General features: G+C 45.5%; 1 protein-coding gene across 1 annotated transcript; it reads left to right on the forward strand.

Annotated features, from left to right (window-relative positions):
- Window positions 1–4,208: 4,208 nt before the first annotated feature.
- Window positions 4,209–20,747, forward strand: vwa5b1 (von Willebrand factor A domain containing 5B1; the record flags this gene model as incomplete). Its single annotated transcript, XM_084479816.1, has 22 exons — window positions 4,209–4,350; window positions 4,660–4,818; window positions 5,080–5,299; window positions 6,319–6,467; window positions 7,287–7,418; window positions 8,675–8,799; window positions 9,762–9,938; window positions 11,074–11,184; window positions 11,539–11,741; window positions 12,558–12,672; window positions 12,965–13,153; window positions 13,640–13,847; window positions 14,350–14,531; window positions 15,198–15,462; window positions 15,760–16,056; window positions 16,796–16,933; window positions 17,740–17,865; window positions 18,246–18,314; window positions 18,763–18,832; window positions 19,422–19,545; window positions 20,040–20,202; window positions 20,380–20,747. The coding sequence occupies exons 1-22, from the start codon at window positions 4,212–4,214 to the stop codon at window positions 20,745–20,747; spliced, it is 3,729 nt and encodes a 1,242-aa protein (XP_084335942.1). The 5' UTR covers window positions 4,209–4,211.
- Window positions 20,748–23,497: the final 2,750 nt, after the last annotated feature.

A 23,497-nucleotide genomic window follows, 5' to 3' on the forward strand; every position in this document is an offset into this window, starting at 1 on the left:
AGGGACCATAGAGATCTGCCTGCTGCGGACCGGACCGCAGGAGCCAATCTCCTGCCGAGTTTAAGTGGACCGGGATAATGTTGAACAATCAGGGTGAGTTTACACCGCTATGGAGGCCTGCTGTGCTTCAGATAAAACAATTATTTTCAGTGCACTTGGGGGTAATCATTAACTCATCAAAGTAATTGTCACTGTAAAATTTCCCACAGATAGCAAATTCCTTCCCTGGGGAGACAAGCAGACATTATGGTTTATTATGTCATTGCAAGGTTAATCCATCATCGGTGAGTGGGTGGAAAAGCTACACAAGGGCACAGGGAGAAGAAAAGAGAGCTCAGACTGTGCAGGTTGCCAGTCTGGGAGGGACTAGAAAGTAACACTGGTCGGCAGACCTAATTTGTCTGTCGCTATCATCGCTGTGACTCCTAGGCAGGCCACGAGGCTGCTGATTGGTCACTTTGTGGGACAATTATTTCCGAGCCACTGTGAGTGTGACAAAACACAATTTGCAGTGGAATATTTCTGAAGGACAACTCTATTTATCTCTCAGGTTGGAGTTAAACGAACACCATAAGTGGAAGTGCCTGTTTTTCGTATTAAAATGGCCTCACGTTACCTTTCACCAAGAGATGCTGCGTTACTTCTGTAGGTCTGACGCTCATTAGGGTTAGACTCATTATGTTCCACTAAATCAGTTTATTCTGTTTTATGAATATCTAAAGAAATGGATTACGGCTGGTTTAATTGATTGATCATTGCATTAATGGTATATTGCCGTTATTAAAACAAGTTGTGACACCCCGATCGATCGATCTACACTCACTTCTTATTCTCATCTTTTAATTTACCCTTTCACCTGCAGCAAACAACGGGTGCTATGGGAAGGACTGGCATGTCAGGTGGAGATGTCAGAAAAGCAAAGACAAGAGACACAACTATTATAAAATGAATGGTGTTCGATTAAATCTACTCAGATAGCTGCATGATGATAGGTGATTAGCGCAGTCGTGTTCGTGGTGTTGGTGGCCAATCTTGTGACGTGATACTATTAGTAACCTAGCAACCGCAGAAAAATCTAACCATATTTCTCAATCAATTCCTCGTGGGTAAGATAATTAAATGAGTGAATTAGATCGCCAGAAAGAGTAGGCCTACCCATAACTAAATGATTATTATTAATAATAACAAAAACAACAATAAGAACAACAATAGTATTAGGCGATCATTAATTTATCATTATTGCTTTTATCACCATGAATCAATTCATCCTTATGGTTTTTGTTATTGTTGTTGTTGATGTTGTCGTCGTCATTATTATTGTTATGAATGTGTCCCTGACTGAATAAATATTGAGGACTGTAGTGTGTGCAGGTGTAGGTGCTGACGGCGTTTGATCAAGTGTGAGAGAGAGAGAGAGAGAGAGAGAGAGAGAGAGAGAGAGAGAGAGGCAGACAGAGAGACATACAGACAGACAGAGACAGACAGAGATAGAGAGATAGAGAGAACCTGTGGCTTAACTGAGTTTTATTAGCAGAGGGATAATTCAATCGTAAAGGGAAGCAGACTTTCTGCAAACCAATCCTCCTACACACAAGTCGACATGTCCTTATTTTCGCACCACTCAACGACTTCACTCAACAAAAGACGGATATTGATTGTCATGGTGACCTTAATGGAAAACGATGGATTAGGCTAAACTATCTCACCCACGTCAGATTGGAAATATCCAGAGCTTTCCATATCTACCACCGACAGAACAATAGAAACACAAACAAAATGACAGGGAGAGAGAACACATACACACACACACACACACACACACACACACACACGGTTAATACATGTAAGGTAGTCACGTGGATATATGGCCAATCAGCCACCACACCTATGCCTTTTCCCTTGCTCTTCATTGACCATCATGATAAATAAGTGTGATTACCATAACCCCATCATTGCTTTCAGGGGAGTGGGTGGGGGATGCTGACGGTATGAATGCAGTGGGGAGGGGAAGGGGGAGAAAAGGGAATGGTTATTTGTAGCGCACTGGTTTCTCTCGCTCCCTCTCTCCTTCTCCCTCTCTCTCTCCCTCTTTCTCTCTTCCCCGTTCTCTCTCTCTCTCTCTCTCCGTCTCTCCGTCTCTCGACCATCCACAGGGAGGTGGCTAAACCATAGTTTCTACCAAACCACATGTTGCTGCGCCGATTAAGCTGCTGAAACCGTAACTGCCTGGTCTCTCTTTTGTGTCCTCATCTCCAATTAATGCCGGGGCCACTGCATCAATAGTTTCTGCCACCTGTGGCAGTCATCCTACTCCCTCTACGCCACAGGGGAAAGCAGCACTAAACATTTAAAACCACGAAGAGAAAGAAAGGCACAGGATCACAGGTGAAAGGACGTTTTACAGCTAGAGAGGACTTCTGGAAGATTATAAACAATAACAACTTGGCACCCTACCCAGCTGAAATTAATGCAAGGTAAGAGAGTGAATGATGGATCAATGCTGTGCATGCTGTCCATCATCACTCTGCAATATGGACCCTTGTCATCAGTCTTGTAACTGTTGTGTTTGTCTGTGTGTTGCCATATCTCTATTGTTTGAGCAAACAGGAGCTCTGTAGCTTCAGCCAACAGGTGGCTACACTGCACTGTACTGCATCTGCCCCCCTATAGGTAGGACTCAGTACATGGTAATAGGGGATTCGGTTTTAGCCGTAATGATTTTGTTGCTGTTTAGACCCCCCCACACCCCCACCCCTCACCCCCAGTGATGATTCATGTGGCTGATCCCAGATGAAGAGTTGCGCAGAGAGTCTATCACTTTTAAGACCCCTTAGCACAAGCTGAGTGAGGCAGAACAACAGATGCATTGGTGAAAAAAATAAATAGCAGCTTGCCTGGTATTATTTATTTAGTTTGAAATAATCTATGCATTATATAGAAGTTACTTATTATTTTGATTGATTATCTTTTATATATATCATATATTTCATATATATATATATGTACTGTGTATATATAAAACGTTTTTTTATTATGGTTGAAGTTGACACTGATATTTTGAATAGATTGAATAGATCCGGTGCTCTGTTGGGAGAAGGGGTTGGTGAGGAGGAAGAGGCAAGAAGCCCATTGGTCCACTGGACACATGATGGCACTGTGGCCACAGACAGCAGAGTGATGCTCCCTCCCAAGCATGCGTCTCCATTACCTTTTCCTGTCCATAAATAACCACCTGTCGAGCAGCTGGCAACACCCGCTTAATGAGTTATAAAATACCTTTCCTAGTGCTCAGTAAATCATCAATCTGAGGCCATCGATTGAGCTCAGAGATCCATCAGATCCTTCAGCCCTTTGAGGTTGAAGGTCTCTCGGGAGACATTAAGGCCAATGACACATTTCGGTAGTTAAATTGTATATTCTCGACGCTTCAGATCGTGTAGGGAGCAGCAGGATCTATTTAGGGTGGCTGGGTTTCAATCCCACCATCACCAGTCACCGGCAACATGCTGGAGGATCACTGGTCAGTCTGCAGGCAGGAGAGCCGAGCCCGTCTCTATGGAAATTGCTTTCGTCATAACGCTTCCTATAAAAACCAGGCAGCTCGGGGCTCTGGTGTGTCTGCAGAGGAGGGAGAGAGAGGGGCGCCTTGACAGCAAACAAACACCCCTGGCTTTCCTTTCTTTACCAAATTACATTTACATAAAGCAGTACCCAGAAGCCATTACCTGAATATTATATTTAGCTTGTTATCTGCGATGTGATTAATATGAATCCCATTTTTTCTCAATGCCCATGAATTATCTTTTCACAGCCGGCCCTTCTACAAAAAAAAACATGATTTACTATAAAAGACTATAATCCCTTGATTTGTTATTTAATACCTGGTCTGAATGAGTCATTCCCTGTTGCCCACATACCTTATGTATACCGTATGAAAAAAATATATAAATAGACATATATATATATATATATATATATATATATATATATGTCTATTTATTTTTCCTTTAAGCATGGCTGTATTGGCCATTTGTATTCATAAAACCAACAGGTAGACTGCAGTTGGGGCCATCAGCCCTAGCAGGCTTGTTTAATAAACTGCCGGTGTAGCAACAGCAGCAGACACAAAGCATGGGATCTGAATTCCGACATGCCGGTCTGCCAATGGTTGGTTTAATCTTGGTTTTTGAACTCATCTCATAACTAGCACCATGCCTGGACTCTTGAATAAGGAGAAATGGAGCGCCCTGCCACTCAGTGTCTCCGACATCACCTCCTGTGTCAGAGGTTACACCTTGGCTATGACAGCCTCCATGACCTATGAAAATATTGAGGACCATGCCATTGAAGGTGAGTAACGGGTTTGAGTCTCCTTCGCAAATAACATTTCACAAAAACATCAGTCAATTATATAATTTCAGCAAATATTTGGCTTAATAGTGCACTGGGAAGGTTTGCTTGTAATTCCATTTTCTGTCCTTTCAAACATACCCTGAATGTGAATCACCAAAATGCAAAAATGGCATGTTTACCGTGACATTCCTGCCTCAAATAACTTGAAAATGTCAGATAATGTCAGAAAAAAATACATCTTTGTCTCCAATAAATCAAATGATGGCTTATTTACAACATCTCATCCCCCATCACCTAACCATGCAGGCATCTTTATTTACCCGCTGGAAGAGAACGCCACAGTGGTGGGCTTCGAGGCTATGATATCCAGTCAGATCATAACCCTGCAGATCAAAGACAAGTCTAAAATCGATGACTGTCAGCCGGATGTTTCCAGCGCTACTGGAACGCCCCAGAGTGGCAGCGGTAAGAAACACAAGGACTAAACCCCATTGTGTTAAATGACACAACAAACTGCGTGTGTTGTTGTTGCGCTACAATGTAATCAGAGCTTCACTTAAGCCACTGTATTTACAAGCCTTCAGGAGATGAGCAGACAACAGTATTGCATTGGAAATGTGTCACATTCTTGACACATTTCCAATATATCTACTCCCCATGCCTGTGCTTTGATTCTGTGGTTGACTGCTCTGGTCTGTTTTTGTTTCTGGTCTGGCCTCGTTGCAGGCCATGTGGTGATGGATGAGGACCTGGAGAGGACCGTGTTGGTGGTGAACCTGGGGGTAATCCCTCCCATGGAGACGGTCAGCATCCTGGTCAGCACCTCCTCAGAGCTCTCCACCCTGGCCGACGGGGGTATCCGGGTCTGCTCGCCGTCCGTCTGCACGCCCAAGGTGCAGAGGACGGTCAACGAGGAGCAGGGCCTGTCCCCTAACTTCACCAGAACGTGAGCGCAATCCCTGATTCTGTGTTCACCATGAAGAGCAGACATCACTTGTGACATGACAATGAGGCTTCACATTTTGGAGTAAAACATTTGGTTAAACAGGAATCATTTGGCAGTTTTAATGAGGGAGGGAGGACAAGATATTATACATTATATATCCCGAAAAAAACACTCCCTTCATCTCTATTCCCTCCCCCCCTCTCTGCTCCGTCCCTCTCTTCTTCCTCCCTCTCTGCTCCCTCCCTCTCTGAACGTGATTGACAGGGAAGATGGATTCCCCTGAACCAATCAGGGAAGAGATTGATTGGTCAAAAATTAACCCATACCGGTCTAAGATCTAGATTGTCTCATACAGAGACCAGCAGGCAGTCCATCAGAAAATATCCTCTCACAATTCACTTCAATCACTAATAACTAATAGCTTCTAATTGATTACACTCATATAATTAGCCCTAAAATCTTCCCTACAGCAGCTTTAATAATACTGGTATATATATATATATATATATATATATATATATATATAGCTCTTAAATCTTCAGCCCCTTGAAGGTATTGAGTTTTCTAGCATCGAGAGCAGTAGTGTGCTGGCCATGGGGTGTACCAGGACAAATCCCGGGGGGGCCACCACATCATTGGGCTGGTGGGTGGTCAAAAAATCCATACCGGTTTCGCCGGTCCTGTCTGCTCTTTACCGGAACTCTCTGTGTGCCATGTCATTCGGGGAGCGCATCAGAGCGTGCTGCGTGCTCACTGGCCAATCACAGCTACCGTAGTTAATGTGCGTTAACATTCTAGACCAGTGCAATAAGTAGCGTGCAGCCGTGATATGCCCAACAGGACAAGAAAATGTCAAAAAGCAAAGGAGGGGCCGGAAAAATAGAAGGAAAGAAAGGAAGCAGCATTAGAGGCACAGGCCCCCAACAGTAATATATGTCATATATGCTCCCCCGCCACCCTCTTTGGGTGGTAATAATTTAATGATCTAAGGCTTGGTGTATGTGTTCTGCCACATACAGGAGAAAGAGGAGTACCACGGGCCATAGTGAACAGACTCCCAACCAAACCCAGCCGGGCCTGGTGTCGCTGCTCGAGGAGGAGTCCATTAACTCCATGGACTACCAGTTCAACTTCAACCTAGAGATCCGGGCTCCATATCTCCTGTCAGGTCAGACGCTTCATCTACTGCCTTATGATCTTGGCTGACACTTTAGTGACTGGTTTTGTCATCGCAGAAAGGTCTGTTTGCGGCGTTCCTTTTTCATGATTCACAGCGTTGCTTTTCTTGGAATCACACCATGCTCAACTCTTACTTTTCAACAGTTACTTTTTTAATCTATGCATTCTGATACATGATGCATTTGATTACCGTGTTGGTGATTATATATATATATATATATATATATATATTTATGTTGAAATTGGTCAAATTTTTGGTTCATTTGGTTCATTTAAGGGTGCATCATCTGTTGTTATTAACAAATAGGTATTGTGAACACATTGTTCCCTTTTAATGAGCAATGATTTAATTAGTCCGAACTTCAAGTCTAGACCTATTTGTACTTTCAATTAATTTGAAGCCATTATGTATTGTTGTCTTAGCAGCTGTTGGTACAAATAAACATAAATGTATCACCTCCAGATGTTGTGTGTTGGGAGGCCTGCTGTTTTTAATTAGACTAGATCTATTAGATCCACAGGTCCACCTGTCGACCATTTGAGCTGCCTGTTGCTTCTTCTTCTTCTTCTTCTTCTTCTTCTTCTTCTTCTTCTTCTTCTTCTTCTTCTTCTTCTTCTCCTTCTTCATCATCATTTTATTCATCTTCTTCTGCTACGTCTGCTACTTCTTCTTCTTCTTCTGGTTTATTATCATCCTCTTCTTCTGGTTTATCATCTTTCTCTTCTTCTTCTCTTCTTCTTCTTCTTCTTCTACTGGTTCATTCATCATCCTCTTCTTCTTCTTCTTCTGGTTTCTCCTACCCCATAGGAGTGGAGAGCCCCTCTCACGCCATCCGCGCAGACGCAGATCCTTTGGCCCGCTCGGCGACCAGCGTGGTCATCACCCTGGCTGACAAGTACACTTACGACTGCCCCGTTGAAATCCTTATCTACCCCAGCGGTGCGTTAACATCCCTGCCGGGGTGTCCCCCCTCATCGCTCACCCACTTACTCTCCCCTCCACTCTAACGCACAATATTATCAAACAGTGTTTACCTCCTCCTTGCCAAACCTATAGAGAGATAGCTAGGTGATTCATCTCTCTCTTTCTCTCTCCCCCTCTCCCTCCCCCTCTCCCTCCCCCCCCCCCACACTCTCTGTTTCCTTGGACACTAGCTGTCCAGCTGATATTCAAGCCTGACATGGCCAGAAAAAAACCAACTGCATCTCTGCCGTGTGGGTGTATAATATCCAGGCTTTTGATTATGATTTTCCCACCGCCCTCTAACAATCTTTTACCCTGCTGTGTGTGGAACACTCTTCCACCAGAGGCAAGGTTAAAAAGCCTGGCTATAACTACCAAACAAACAGACAGAGGGGGCTTGTGTCTGCGCACAGGTCCTGGTGCCAGTATGCTCATGCAATTGAATTCCACCCAGCGGTGTGCTTCGGCCGCAATCTCATCTCATCATGCATTGACCCATAGCGATTGGAAGTCAGGGACAAAACAGAGCCGCTTTGGCCTGCATTCCACTGCACAGTGTTAGCTGTCGTCTGTTACACGACTCAACTCAACAAACTGGATTATTATTCTTGGAGCGTTTAGGACATAAGTCTCAGAGAAGCTTATTCGGTCTAGTCAAAGATTTGCAGAACGGAAACGTTATTCTGATCAAAAACAATGCAACGCTCGCGATTACACGGATTACAACGGATATTATACTCCAGCCAACACTCTCAGGAGATGTTCTTTTGCATTAACTGCGTACACGTATGGTCATGCATGTGCAACATTGCTATGATGCTTCCTGACAACCAGCTCTAAATAAACATCCCCTGTGGTATGTCGTCTTGCTCCACTATGACAGAGTTGTTTCTTCTCTTAATCACACCTTACCCAATCAGCTCTTGATATTAAACAGTTTTGTTCTTTCCGGATGTATGCATTCTGATACACGATGCATTCCCATTCGCTCACTTTTCCATATCTGTGATGTTCTCCTCCATTCACTGCGTACATATATGGTCACGGGCAACGTTGCTACTATGCTTCCTGTATAAACAGCCCTCGGTTGCCTCGGAGCACAATTACCGGCCACCGTCCGTCTTCATCATGACAGTTATTGTTGCCAGCCTGTTCAGATAGGCTGAGGGAATGTCTGTGTCATGTAACCGTGCCCCCCCGTCCCATCCCCCCCCCCCCCCCCCCCCCAACAGAGCCCCACGTCCCTCACGTTCTCATCGAGGACGGAGACATGACCCAGGAGGAGTATGACGAGCACCTGCAGGGCAGGAGCGACTTCATTAGGGCCACAAAGAAGGACCCCAGCGACAACAAGAAGGTATGTGTGTGTGTGTGTGTGGGTGTGAGTGTGTGAGTGTGTTTGTGTGTGTGTGTGTGTGTGTGTGTGAGTGGGATTTTAAGTGCTTTTTTATCAAATTCTTCTAATATCTAATTATTTTACCTTGAAAAGAAAACATTAAAAACACCTTCATGCAGAATGCAGTTAACAAGAACCTTGAACCATGAAATGATGTGATATCAAATCGGTTTCTATGGAAACTCACCAGGAGCTCAGAGCCTACCAGGTATCCCTTGTGTAGGCACCATACATAACATTGCATTTATTTAGCTGATGCTTCTATGCAAAGCCACTCACGACAAGATAACCATCACATATCACAGAGGGATATATATCCACACACCTTCCGAATATCTTGTCAAGAAAACAAAATATGTTAATACACATCTTCAAAGTCAGCCAATTAACTCAGTCTTGGAAAGATTCAGGATTGTAGGGGTGGACACCCACCCCCTCTCTGCTTTGTGTAGTTTGTACTTCCTCAAAGTCTGAAACAACATAGCTTCATTCAGTTGAAACATTATTGAAATGTTAGCAACCTTGTGTGGCCACGCTAGTGTATGGTAATGGTAACCATGTGACTAACTAGCGGGGAGAGGGAAAATGGTCTCCTACCATTAGATCAGCTTGAAGGAATAGGAGGAAATTGATCAACTGAAATTACGTGATATTGCAACGGACTTCATGGAACATAATTTTCTGATGCTTACTGTAAATAAGAATTTTGGTTTTCCATTTATTTAGGTGTTATTGTTCTCCCTTGGCATTTAAGGCCCACCAAGCTCTTACCCCGATTAACTTTTTCAGTCTTTATGTTCTTTTCATTCATGCAATTAATTTAAAGTCCATTGAAACTACATCGAACGCACAAACTAGGATTTCCCGAATGCGTTTCAGCACTGGGAAATTCAATTCTAGTGGCTCTGTTGACCTTTTCACAGGTAGATGTCATTCACAAGCGTCTTCACAAGGACATACTCCACAACCCAGTGGTGATGCTGAACTTCTGCCCTGATCTCAAGTTACTCAGCTCAGACCTGAGGAAGGTGCATGGAGAGTTCATCTTCCTCATCGACCGCAGTGGCAGCATGAGTGGAATAAGCATCAATCGTGTGAAGGTATGAGGAAACGTTTGGACCCTGTTTTGCATCATGTTGGTGTTTGATTATTAATATGAGTACAGTATTCAAATACTAGTATGTGATTGATTTGTCATTAAGATGCATGTAGTGCTGAATTATTTGATTAACTGTCTAAATTATTTGATTAGTTTAATAATAGTCCATTCGAGAAAATGTATAAATTCAATGATAGGTTTGGCGATCAAATAATGGTTTCAAGCAAAGATCCCAAACATTTGCTGCTTATGGCTTGAATGCACATGCCAAGGGAATTCAATGATAAATAAATCAATATAAATCAACGATAGCCTAAAGCGATCACTAACAAGCATACATGTGCCTGTGAGAGGTACATATGTTTGACTGACTCTGAAGAGACATGAGCAGACATCTAAAAACGCCTCTGGTCTTCCATTTATTAGGCTTAGAAAAAAAAAGTCACTTTAGAGGATCAGGGCTTTCAACTCCTATATTTTAAAGAGCCTGTCAGTAAGTGATTGGTCTTGCGTCAATGCACTTGTGAAGAGCTAACCCTGGCTTAGAGGCCGACCACTTTACACTCATTTGAGACTCATGTGCCTCACTTTTGTATGGTACGTCTCGTACCTTACAATCCCTTGTCTAGGTGTATAGTTAAAGTCTCCCTGTGGCAAGGCCATGTGTGTGTGTGTGTGTGTGTGTGTGTGTGTGTGTGTGTGTGTGTGTCCCCCTCTCTCTCTCTGTCTCTCTCTCTCTCTCTCTCTCTCTCTCTCTCTCTCTATTTTTTCCTTTGTTCCTTCCTAATTACTAATTAATACTACTACTTCACTACCTCAATCAACTTTAATCTAAGTCTTTGTTAAAATCGTAGATCGATATTATTACAATATTTCCAAGTGTTTAGCTTTAAAACAAAAACGTATATCCTTCTTATTCTTCTTGAGAATCAACAATTATGCTGTTCAGGAAAATCCAGTAAGGTCCAGACGAGCTTGCCATTATTCTGCATTTATTCAGCAGCACACCTCAGGCAGGGCTGTCTGTAAGGGAGGCAGAGGCGTGTCTGCGGCAGCGAAAGGCGACTGACCTGTCTCCATGTCCTCTTATCCCGACTGTCCCTGGCCGTGGGTGTGCTTTGTGTCTCTCTCTAAAGGATGCCATGGTGGTGATACTCAAGAGCCTCATGCCCGGTTGCCTCTTCAACATCCTGGGCTTCGGCTCCACGTTCAGAGCCTTGTTCAGCACCAGTCAGAACTACCAGGAGGTAAACAACAACAACAACAACAACAACAACATTCTGTCCTTGACGCAGCCCTGCGTGTTACTGTTCCTCCTTCATCACCTCCATCCTTCATCTTCTATTGAGATGGAGAAAAAAAGAGGAGAACAGATATTTTCCCATTAGCTCATTCATAAAGGGACGAACCCAGCAGCACATTAGTATTAGTAGCCACGGTTCGAAGGTCTTGCACCAGAACGTTACTGAGGAACGGGGTTTGCGTGTCACACATGTGCGCGTCTCTCCTTCTCCATTAGCTCACGTAAAGAAAAGTAAAACATTGCATCCGTTGTATAACGCTCTTGTTTGTCTCTGGCTGCTCACATGGCGCTCGGCTAGGACACGCTGGCCCACGCTTGTGAGTACATCAGGAGGGTGAGGGCGGACATGGGCGGGACCAACCTCCTGGCGCCGCTCCACTGGGCCCTGAGGCAGCCCCTGCAGAGCGGCCACCCCCGGCTGCTCTTCCTGCTGACCGACGGGGCGGTCAGCAACACGGGCAGGGTCATCGAGCTGGTGCGCAGCCACGCGCGCTACGCCCGGTAGGTTTATCATCGCCACGCGCACACACACACGCGCGCCCTCTGGTACATGGTTCTGTCTTTTCTCATGACGACTGCTAGCTGCTGGTGGTGTCGAAATGACACCGGTTCTTTTGTGGCCATAACATGCAAATAGCTATCGTACGTTGACACCGTGCAGTTAAATCTGGGGTATTATTTCGGAATTAACAGCAGCATTTTATCATTTAGAGTCCTTCCTCTGGTAAACTGAACTGAGTCATAATAGCCATTCATCTCCAGCCCGTGGAGATGTTTTGACTAAAAGGCCATGACTGTATTATAAAGAGTATATATTAGTCTTTAGAAATAAATAAAATAAAATAAACACTGTGTTAATTATCTACAATCATTCAAATGTGAATGTCTCGTTGAAATACATCTGTGTTGTAGAGACAGCCATGAGGTGACTGAATGCGAGAGAATTCAAGGCCTTATATGAAAGAGAGAAAATATCATGAATACACTCATTGACCATTTCATGGACATCCAACAGTCTTCCAACAGAGCTAAATGTATGTGTGCGTGTGTGTGTGTGTGTGTGTGTGTGTGTGTGTGTGTGTCTACCTGCGTGTGTGCATGCGTGGGTGCGTGTGAGTGTGTGTTTGTTTGTATTTGAATGTGCGTGTGTGTGCGTCGATGTGCGTATGTTTATCCATATTTGCATGTGTGTGTGTGTGTGCGTGTGCGTGTGTGTGTGCGTCAAAGTGTGTGTGTTTATCTGTATCTGTGCGTGTGTGTGTGTGTGTGTGTGTGTGTTTGTGTGTGTGGGTGCATCTGCCTGTGTGCGTGTGTCAGGTGTCATACGTTTGGCATCGGTCAGGGTGCCTGCAGGAGGCTGCTTCAGGGACTGGCGACGGTCTCCAAAGGAACGGCCGAGTTCTTGGCAGAGGGCGAGCGCCTTCAGCCCAAGGTACTCAATACGGCGTCTTATCCCACGCTGACACCCAGCCATTACCGGGAGGCCATTATCCCGCCGCTGAATAGAGCTAAATGACGGGCCGTCAACGCTAACTAACTATTAGCTAATTGCTTTGGCTAGGACAGTATGACTTAAATGATGCCCCCTCTCAGCAAGGGTTTTGTACTATCCAAGCCTCCGTTTTTTTTGCTCCATTCACTTTAATTGTATTTTAAATGGATCAAATGAATGAACCCAGAAGATGAGTTTCTCAGAAGTTTCTATTTTGCCCTCTCCCCGTCAGATGATCAAGTCCCTGAAGAGAACCATGATGTCCCCAGTGCTCAGCGACATCGCCATCGAGTGGCTGTTCCCCGAGACCAAGGAAGTGTTGCTTTCCCCCGTTGGCAGCTCCTTCCTGTTTCCTGGAGACCGGCTGATTGGCTACAGCGTGGTCTGCGACACCACGCGCTACCACCCCAACCCAAACTCGGTTAGTACATATACTACACTGGAACCTATTCGTAGAGATGGAGGTAGTGGTGGTGGTGTTGGTGGAGTTTGAAGGTGTTGGTGGTATATGTAGAGATGGAGGTAGTGGTGGTGGTGTTGGTGGAGTTTGAAGGTGTTGATGGTATATGTAGAGATGGAGGTAGTGGTGGTGGTGTTGGTGGAGTTTGAAGGTGGTGGTGGTATATGTATAGATGGAGGTAGTGGTGGTGGTGTTGGTGGAGTTGGTGGAGTTTGAAGGTGTTAAATTTAGAGATGGAGGTGGAGATTATTATTATCATCATTATTGGAAGTGTGTCTGTGTGTGCAAGAATCAGGCTGAATTGAAAACCAATATCACACCATATGAATGGGCTTTTGTCAGCACCTCCCCCCCAGCCCCCCTCTTTGACAAAGAGCTCAATTAGACCCTTTCAAAGCCCTTTCTAGAGACTCCACCCTCTTCTTCCTTCTCCACCGACAACCCCAGGACAAGAGGAGGCGCTACAGCATGCTGCGCTCCAACGAGTCGGCCAGCTCCGTGTTCTTCCACTCCCAGGACGAGGAGCCGTGGCGGACCTCTGAGAGCGACGCCCAGGGGGTCCAGACGGCCGAGACGTCTTCCGGCTCTCCCTTCTCCCCCTTCCAGGACCCCATGCCAGAGAGCAGCCCCGTGTCCACACAGCAAGACGGCACGGGTAAGACACAACCAACCACAGGGGTGTGCCCAGGTGGGGTCCCCCTCCCCCCAACAAAAAAAAAATAGATAGATAGATAGATAACTTTTATTGCCATGTCAACACAGTTGATTGGAATTTGTCTTAGTGCCACAGAGGTTAAAATAAGGCAATACATGCACAGTACATACAGTACATGAAAGACAATCACACAGACAATCATTCAAACCACAAATCAATTAGCAAACTCAAGTGCCCCCCCCCCCCCATAATCAATTCCATAGGATTTGAACCTTATAATAATCTAACCGTGATACTTGCAGGAACAACACTAGAGCTAAACTAACTTTGAGACATACAGCCTACATTAATAACAGTGGGGTTTTGCCCTGATGTTATTCGGTTGCCTCTCCTCAGCCACAGCTTCTAAATGAGTATGGAGGTTATGACCCTGCTGATCCTCTACTACGTTTCTCTTTCCCACAAGTGTTTGCCTACTGATTGGTTTTGTATTTTTCTGAAGCGTCGAGGAGGCGCGCATACAGCACCAACCAGATTGTGGATCTCAACCCAGCCAAGAAGGTGTACACCCCCAGCGACCCCACCTCCGTGGTGGGGAAGAACCCCCTGAGGAGAGCCAAGGTCCAGGAGCTGGTGGGCCAGACCAGCCCGGACTACGGCGCCCAGTGGAAAGACGACTACCAGGTTGGAGCCCTGAAAGCGGAATGGAACATGCTTTGAGATTTACTGTGACTGACTGTGTTGATAAATAATCACGTTATCCATATTAAAACGAATACCCACTGGAAAGCCACTGGAAATAATCACTTCTATGTGTAATCAAATGAATTCATCATGTTACATTATGTCTGCTGCATAAAGAAGCACATAACGCCAGCTTGTTGAGAGAACAACAGTAGGATGTTATCCAAGCCATCTGATGCTGGCCTGGCTGGAGTGTAATCAGGAATACTAAAGAGGAATGCACACACTACTGTAATGGCTCTGGGAAATCATATCAACAACGATTAGGTTGCCATGTTGCTGTGGGAGTGTGTCTCGGTTTAATCAAGGAAAATACAGCAGTCCTTGAGAAACATAAGGCAGCTCCTTAACCACACATATAAGGACCGCAGTTGATGGATGGAAGGCGGGGGGGGGGTCTTTGAGGACTCAGTCTGTTGTTTCTTGTTGTCTGTTGTTGAGCCGATGCCTTTGTGTTATGACTGCTGCGTTTGTAAATCAGAGAACCTTCAAGGCTTCCTGACATTATTTCAGAAACTATAGCCATCCATAAATGAAAGCTACTGCAAAATGCATGGATTCATCCGGATGGAATAATATTCGTATAACATCTTGAATCCCTCGCAGTCCCAGCTGGAGAGCCTGTGCGCCACAGCCGCCAGAGTGCGCCCTGCCGGCTGCCCTAGAGGTCCCTGCCAGCAAGAGGCCGACGCAGACCCCCAGACCCAGCCCCATGCCCATACCCTCCAGGCCCAGGAAGACCCTCTGGCGGTGGGTAGCGGCGCCGCGGCCGGGCCCCATGCCCCAGTAGCAGCAGGCCTGGCTCACCAGGGGACGGATGGCTCCAGGTCCTCCACTGACAGCCCATCTGTCGGCAGCCTCGGAGACGCAGGTGAGACCGCTGCTAGGAGACCACTCTCTGTTGGCTTCGGGGGGGGGATGGGATGATAGCAAGAGCTGCTATGAAGCGTTTTTCAATCTTTTACAAATTAATTCAAAAGCCATCTTTTCACACTCATTTCCTGTCTGGGATTACCCTTGTATCTTATTTGAAAGATGTCACTGGGACATGACTCCATTTCACATCTTTGATCTTCTACTAAGTCAGTGATCTGTACCAGTTTAATAAAATCCTATCAAACCATAGTTTAGAGCGCTTCACAGCGCTTCGCTTGGTGGCCCTTTCCAGACGCCTACGCGCACCAGCTGTGCGAGGTGGAGACCCCCCAGGACGGCCTCTGCCCGGCCCTGCCCACCTGCGTCCCGCCGGAGAAGGGGGACTGCAAGGCGGTGGTGACCGGCCTGCTGTGCGGGAAGCCCATAAGGTGGGAGGTGGTGTTCGACATCAAGCCCTACCTGAACGGCCGCGAGCGCGAGGAGAAGGTCCACGAGGACCTGTGGAACGAGACCTTCCACCACCTGGCCGGGCGCTCCATCCTGAGGGACTTTGAGCACATGGCCGAGAAGAAATGCGAGATTGAGCACGGTGAGCATGACGGCGTGTGTGCACCGTATCTGTTGATGCGATGGTGCATTGTGTATATGTTCAGTGTTTGTCTTTATGACGGCGTATGTACTGTATCTGTTGATGCGATGGTGCATTGTGTATATGTTCAGTGTTTGTCTTTATGACGGCGTATGTACCGTATCTGTTGATACGATGGTGCATCGTGTATATGTTCTGTTGATGCGATTTGACACGACTGTTTATGATGATCCACATATCCAACACTAACAACACGGTCAACACCATCCAATAGATCTCATTGACAACACAGACATACGCCCAAAGCGCAGCAGAAGAATGTTTTTATTTCAGCTGATTAGGTCGATAAAATACCAAAAACTATATACAATTGATATATATATATAGGCTACATATATATTAATGAAAATAACAAGTCATATCTAATCACTGTTGGTAACTGTGGTAGCGCAATAAACCACCCTGAACTGTTATTGGAAATAATGTACTTTCCTGGTCGTAAGCCACAGTGCCTTATTTTCCAATAGCAGAACACCCCACCATTGTTTATTCGTTATATTGTAATAAAAGGATGTTTATTAATAATGGATATATCTAGTCTAGACTTCTTTATAATATTGTCCATCAGGATTGAGAGAAAATCTGAGTACTCCTATTCTCAAGCACTCTAATGAGAGCCAGAGACCTTGACATTGCGATGTATTGTGTGTGTGTGTGTGTGTGTGTTCCTTCTACGCAGGTTCAGGGAGACGCTACCAACTGTACGCCATTCACACCAGCAAGGCCTGCAATATACTGAGCAAATACACAGCGTTTGTCCCTGTGGATCTGGACACTAATGAGTATTTGGAGACATCCATTGAGTATATAAACACTTGTAAGTCCTCCCTTATTGATGGAACATATGGCTTTCATTGAGTGGAAAAGGTCAAGGTCCCTGGCAATTTTTGTTTTGTCAATATGAAGGCCCACAAATAGCTATTGTTCAATGAACATCCTGAGACATATAGCCATTTGCTGTATTGTTGTTGTTTTTAAAAACAACATACACAAACGTAGGTAGCACTTTAAAATAATTAACAATTAACTGACATTAGTTAATGCAGTAATACACATTAACATTAACTGATGGCGTTCATGTTAACTACAGTATTAATTACACATTATTTAATAGGTTTTGGTCAACCCTAACCCTAACCATCTAAGGCTTAAACCCCCAAAGGGTAGGTTAATGAACTGTCAGTTAAATGTCAGTCAACGCATATTACTGTGGCTAATGTTAATGAGTGTCTTACGTTACCTACAAACACATCATGAATACGAAAACACAGCATACACACACACAACAAACACGAACACAACAGCAGAGTGTGGACCCTGGATGCTTATGACAGATGGGCTTTGTCCGCCCACTATAATTTTTTTCTCTTTTTGCTATCAACAAATTCAAAACACTTGAAACATATTCATCTTAAGGGATCCTAGAGGAGCACAACCCTACGCTCGTACAGACTGCCTTGGATGTGTCATGATGTCTATTAGCCCTATTAAACCCTGAAATAATTATCATTCTCTAGTTATAGCTTTCCTACTCACGCATGACAGGGAGTGTGCTTGCATGTATAATATAAAAAATTAAAAAAACAAACGACAACAACAAAAGGCTGAATTGCTTTGTCGCAGGTGACGGAGCCAGGCTGGGCTCCCACTCCAGCTCGCGCCGAAGGAAGAGAGGCTACTCGGTGGGGCTGGGCCGCTCCCAGTCGGGCTGCATGTCGGAGGAGATGGACGAGGCGTTGCTGCCCAACAGTAAGACCCGCCCCTCCCCCATGTTCCCACTAGCGGCTTCCTCTCTCCGAGCCTTCATGTGAAACAGGAAAAGAGGCGGGAACGCCCGGGAATGTCCTCACACAGACAATAAGATCGATCTGCGCCAGGCCGACCTAAACCTGTGAAATGCTTCAACTTTAGTGGTAATCACTATTTCGCCCGAGGCTTGGGTAGTATCATAGCAACAGAGGCACACACCGGAAAGGCAGCGACGTTCCTGCTGTGCACCAAAATACCCAAAGATGTTTCCTGACCCAAATCAATCCTGCCCTTTCAACTACCCAGGCTGCTTCTTTCATTTGTGTTACGGTCTTCAGGTTAGCCCGTCGTGTCTTTAAATCACTACTCTGATTTGTTAGGTGAAGACGGAGCGTCTCCGTGCACCACCCCTTCATCGTCTGGCTGGGAGAGCTGCAGCTCCACAGAGAGTGAGTGGAACCGTCCCACCCTGGGTGTATGAGCAGGCCTCAGCCCTCCTGCTGTCTGTCTGTCTGTCTGTCTGTCTGCAGCAGAGCTGTCCCCAGTCCTCAGCCATCCTGCTGTATGTCTGTCTGTCTGACTGTCTGCAACAGAGCTGTCTCCAGGCCCTCAGCCTTCCTGTTGTCTGTCTGTCCGACATTGGGCTGAAACTCTCATACACACAAAAACAAACACACACACACACACACACACACACACACACACACACACACACACACACACACACACACACACACACACACACACACACACACACAACCCATTATTTAGTATGGGTTGTGGTCTCCAGTCAGAGATCCCATCCTGTATTGTGAGTTGTGTGGTTTCCTGTTAGAGATCCCATCCCGTAGAGAGCTGAATTGACTTTGTCTCCCTGTGTGTGTCTCTGCCCCCCAGCATCCCAGAGGAGTCCCTCCGTGACCTCCGACCAATCACAGAGGTCCGTCGAGAGCCTTTTTTCTGCCAGGTAGGTGATGCCTGGAACCATGCTGCTGCTTCACGCACACAAACACACACACACACACACACACACACACACACACATGCAAACACACACACACACACACACACACACACACACACACACACAAACACACATGCAAACACACACACACAAACACACATGCCCACATACACACACACACACACACACACACACACACACACACACACACACATTTGACACACAATGCAAACCCTTCTTCCTCTAACCCCTACCTGCTCCTTCATGACAGGTATCTGTACTGTTGAACCCCTACCAGTTCCTGACCTGTCTCTGGACTGTCTAACACTTACCGACTTCTTCATAACCCGTGTCTAAATTCATTATCTCACCCCCTACCTACTTGTTCATAGCCTGTATCTGAAGTCACTGGTAGTTGCTTTGGATGAAAATAAGCAAGGAAGTGAGCGCAGACCTCTGTCACCTTTTGCTGATGTTCATGCAGTAACTCCTTATGGAGTATCTCCCTGCCCTTTCTCTCTCCTTCCCTTCTCTTCACATGCTCTCTCTCTCTCTCTCTCTCTCTCTCTCTCTCTCTCTCTTCTCCAATTAGACTGACACTCAGCAGGACCCGTCTCCTGACTCGGGCAGCCAAGGGCTTCATGTGTCGCTCAAACAGCAAGATGGGTGACTCAGCCGGGGAGAGCGACAACAAGAACAAAGACTACATTCCTGTGGTGAGTCCACAGGTCAAATCACAGCCTCAAGCCATCGTCACGTGATGCACCGCCGGTCGATGCCTGTATCTCTTCCTATGGAGCTGAGCCATACGGCTTTGCCAGCTTTTTTTTTTTTCTGCCAGCTTTTCTTCCTTTTTCTACACTCAAAGACTTGTCTTGAGTTCAAAGCCCTGAAGCACCGTCTGGTGGCTGGCTGTGTTCCTAACACTCAACCTAGCGTTCAGCTCTGTTCTGATGATGATTGTCTTACCGAAGCAGCAGTGATGTGTCACTTCATACCGTCGCCCTTCACTCACCCTCTTACCAGCGGCGGGCCGCGGTCGTACTTCTCAATCTAATGATCCATTGTGATTGGCTTGTGTGAATCTATTTAAAGCAGCTATTAAAATATTTGCCTCCGGGCTAACAGATAGGACTCTGGCGAAGGCGTCAGACGCAGCGGCTGAGCGCTTCGGTGACTCACACCAGGGACGTCGTCTTCTTCTCCCCAGGTGTCGTTGCAGATGGCGTGCGGGGCGTTCCCCCTCGACGCCGCTCTGTGCGACGCCATCAGCGTGCACATGGACAAGCTCAAGTGGACCTCCCCGTTCCCCAGCCACCGAGCCAGCCTGGGCCCCCACCTCTCTCACTCGGCCCCCCGGCACATCCCAAAGAGTGCGGGGTGCGACGGAGGCGGCTGCAAACCCGAGGCCGCCCTCCGACCCCCGCACCCCCTCCACCACCACCAGCAGCAGCAGCACCAGCAGCAGCAGACCGGGGGGCTGTGGGCCAGCAGCAGCGGCCCCCGCACGGACACCGCTCCCTCCTCCGTGGGGGTGGACCTGTCCTCAGGCTCCAGCCCCGAGCCCCCGGCCCTCGCCTTGCCCTCACAGACGGACAGCGGGCGCAGCTCGGAGATTGAGAGCCAGGAGGCCGTGGCGGACGCGGCGTGGCCCCTGCAGCGGCTCCAGGAGGTGGAGAACATGGTGTGGGCCACGGCCGTGGCGCTGGCCTGGCTGGAGCACAGCTCGGCCGGCTACTTCATCGAGTGGGAGCTGGTGGCGGCCAAGGCCAGCATGTGGCTGAGCGACCAGCGCATCCCCGAAGGGCGGGACTTGGCCTCGGTCAAGGCTGCCGCCAATCAGCTCTTCATCATTCTCAGACACTGGGACGAGAACTTGCAGCTCAACATGTTGTGTTACAACCCCAACAGTGTCTGAGATCGAGCCCCTGATACTATGCTAAGTGTTGTCGGAGTGTTTTGGAGTGTTTAACAAGGCTCCCCTCTGGAGTCTGGGTGTGTCATTGCAGTCGTGAGCATTGTGCAATGTGGTCTTCTTATTTTTGTCGAACATCCATGAGAAAGTATCACTTGATGTTTTCCCAGATATTAAGTAGCACCGTATGCTAGAGATTACCAAGATGGTTTCACATGCTGTAGCAGGATCCTGGCTAGCAGGGGGGGTGTCACTGGAACTGTGCCAGAGGACCCAGGATTGTTATTGGGGGGAATAGTGAAGATCATGTAACACTCTCACACCACTCACCATCAACATTTGAGACGTAAAATAAATAAATGTCTAGTTTTCATCATATTGATGTCTTGCACTGGATATTCTTAAACAATTCCCGGAGAACATTCGTCCAAACTTTTCTCATCCAAATATTTTTGTGTGTGATTATTGTCATCTTATATATATTGTAATGTGACAAATTGATTGATGCCATTTGGAAAGTATGTAAAACTAACCTGCAAGCCATGCTACTAGTGAATACTCTCACTATTGTACAATGTGTTGGCACCAGAAACAGTAAAATATGCAATTGTCAGCATGGCCTTCATCACTATGGGATATTAATGCTTGACCTGCTTGCACAGCATTTTTATCGTTTATCGCCTAATTCTTCTTGTTATGTTTGAGACTTTAAACACTATACAAATCAGAGCCGCTTTAAAAGGTATATCCAAGACTGTTGATAACTAAATATGAAATTGACTAAATTGAAAACAATAAACCATTATGAATCTTGTTTTCCCAAAGATGATGTGGGAAAACAATGCATGTTTGTCATAAAAAGAGGAACTTAGTGTTTTGGTGTAGGTCTGAGGAAGACCGTAGGAATCAGAATGAGCAAAGGCCCGACCGCCCCCAGTCACCCCCAGACATCAGCCACAAGTGCCTCAAACAAAGGTTCACTTTAAATGTTCCCAGAAAAGGTACAAGCTACTGTTTATGTTGATATTAATCTACTCTAAATTCTCATGTATATTTGGTTTGATATAGATATATTCCTTTGTCCATCTGCAATGTAATTTTTATTGATTCTGTATTCTATTCTGATATTTGTGTTGTTTTTTTAACTGAAGCTGTTTCGGTGTCGTTGAGTAGGCTATTTTACGTCCTTTCTGTCCGACGTGTTTTGTTTTTTTGACTCAGGTTTATGATTTGTCCACTCAGGCTGGGTTGCTTGTGTTCTGCATGAGAATAACTAACTGTTCATGTACCGATGTTGCCAAATGTCAAGTGACTGAAATGACTCGTCCTTCGTTGTGCTCTCCCGGAGGAGCGGTGGTCACACAATCATGTCGTAGTGCTGAAATGCGGTGATACGTCCAGCTGTAATTGTGATGACTCGTACTTCTGACACGCCGTTGGGGCTCAGTTATACATAGTGCAGTATATATTTTGTTAGGTGGCTCCGTGTGTCTTAAAAAAATTAACAAAAAGATTGTTGAATGTTTGAGACTGTTGAAAGCTGCTTAAACAAAAGGCCAATGCTACTGCCGGTGCATGAAATAAAATCTCTCCACACCAGCTGCATATGCATCATTACTTTTTTACTTGATTTGTATTTTTGTACATGGTATTTGTGATATATGGTATTGATACTCTATTATATCAACAGATATATTCTGATATGTTTAGGCCTATAGGCATAGGACAGGTATATATCTTTAAGTATAACATTATTATCATCAGATAATTTTTGTGCCTAATTTTATAGTTAACTACAGGGCAAATGTGCACATGCTGACTACGATGATGGGAGAAACTGGGTGTTTAAACGTGTCCATTATATCAGAGAGTGTAAGAGTTCAGCATGGAAAGGGAAGGAAAGGAAAAACAGCAGGTTCTCTACGTGACTGCTCACTAAAGGGGTCCCTGCCAGATAATGACTATCTTGAATCATCGCGTGAGGGAGAGGAGCAACACTCCACCTCTACCTGTAGTGACGTCATGCTCTGAAGAGCGAACGTACTTGAATTTAGCTCCTTTCTATCTCCTTTCAAATTGAAGAGAGAGGCACGTTTTCACATTTCATCCTTTCCCCTAGCAACCATTCAAATGTATTCTGCCTCCATTTGTATTTTATTTTATCCTTAAAGAAATAACTTACCAGAGACAGCCTTTCATCTACCGTGCACATTGCTTCCAATAAAATTAATCAATTTATTTTTTCACGGGTATGTTGTTGCTAGGTTACGGCCTCCATAGCATTTGAAGATGCCATGTAGGCTACAGTTAATATCACATTGTTCTGCTTGTTACATCATCTAACAGTGATTAAACATAACATTAAACTGTTTTTTTTAACATTAACAAAATAGCAGTGGTTCTATTTAAGGCGATGGGTCATCTTAAAATGGAAACCTAGAAAAATGTGCCAAACAATTGATTTAATAAACCCAGTGCACTCAAGCTTTTTGTGAGTATGAAAATGATGGTAATTTTTCCAGTCACAAAACGACTATGCAGTAATTGTATACATTTTATAATTGAATTATTTTTTGAATTACACATACACAAATAATTGTGTGTGTGTGTGTGTGTGTGTGTGTGTGTGTGTGTGAGTGGATGGGTGTGTGTGTGTGTGTGTGTGTGTGTGTGTGTGTGTGTGTGTGTATGTGTGTTTGTTCTTTTGAATGTCTTCGATAGCCTTTGTAAAGCATTTCAATTCAAAACGGACG

This window comes from Micromesistius poutassou, assembly GCF_964030765.1.
Source record: "Micromesistius poutassou genome assembly, chromosome: 15".
Lineage (NCBI taxonomy): Eukaryota > Metazoa > Chordata > Actinopteri > Gadiformes > Gadidae > Micromesistius > Micromesistius poutassou.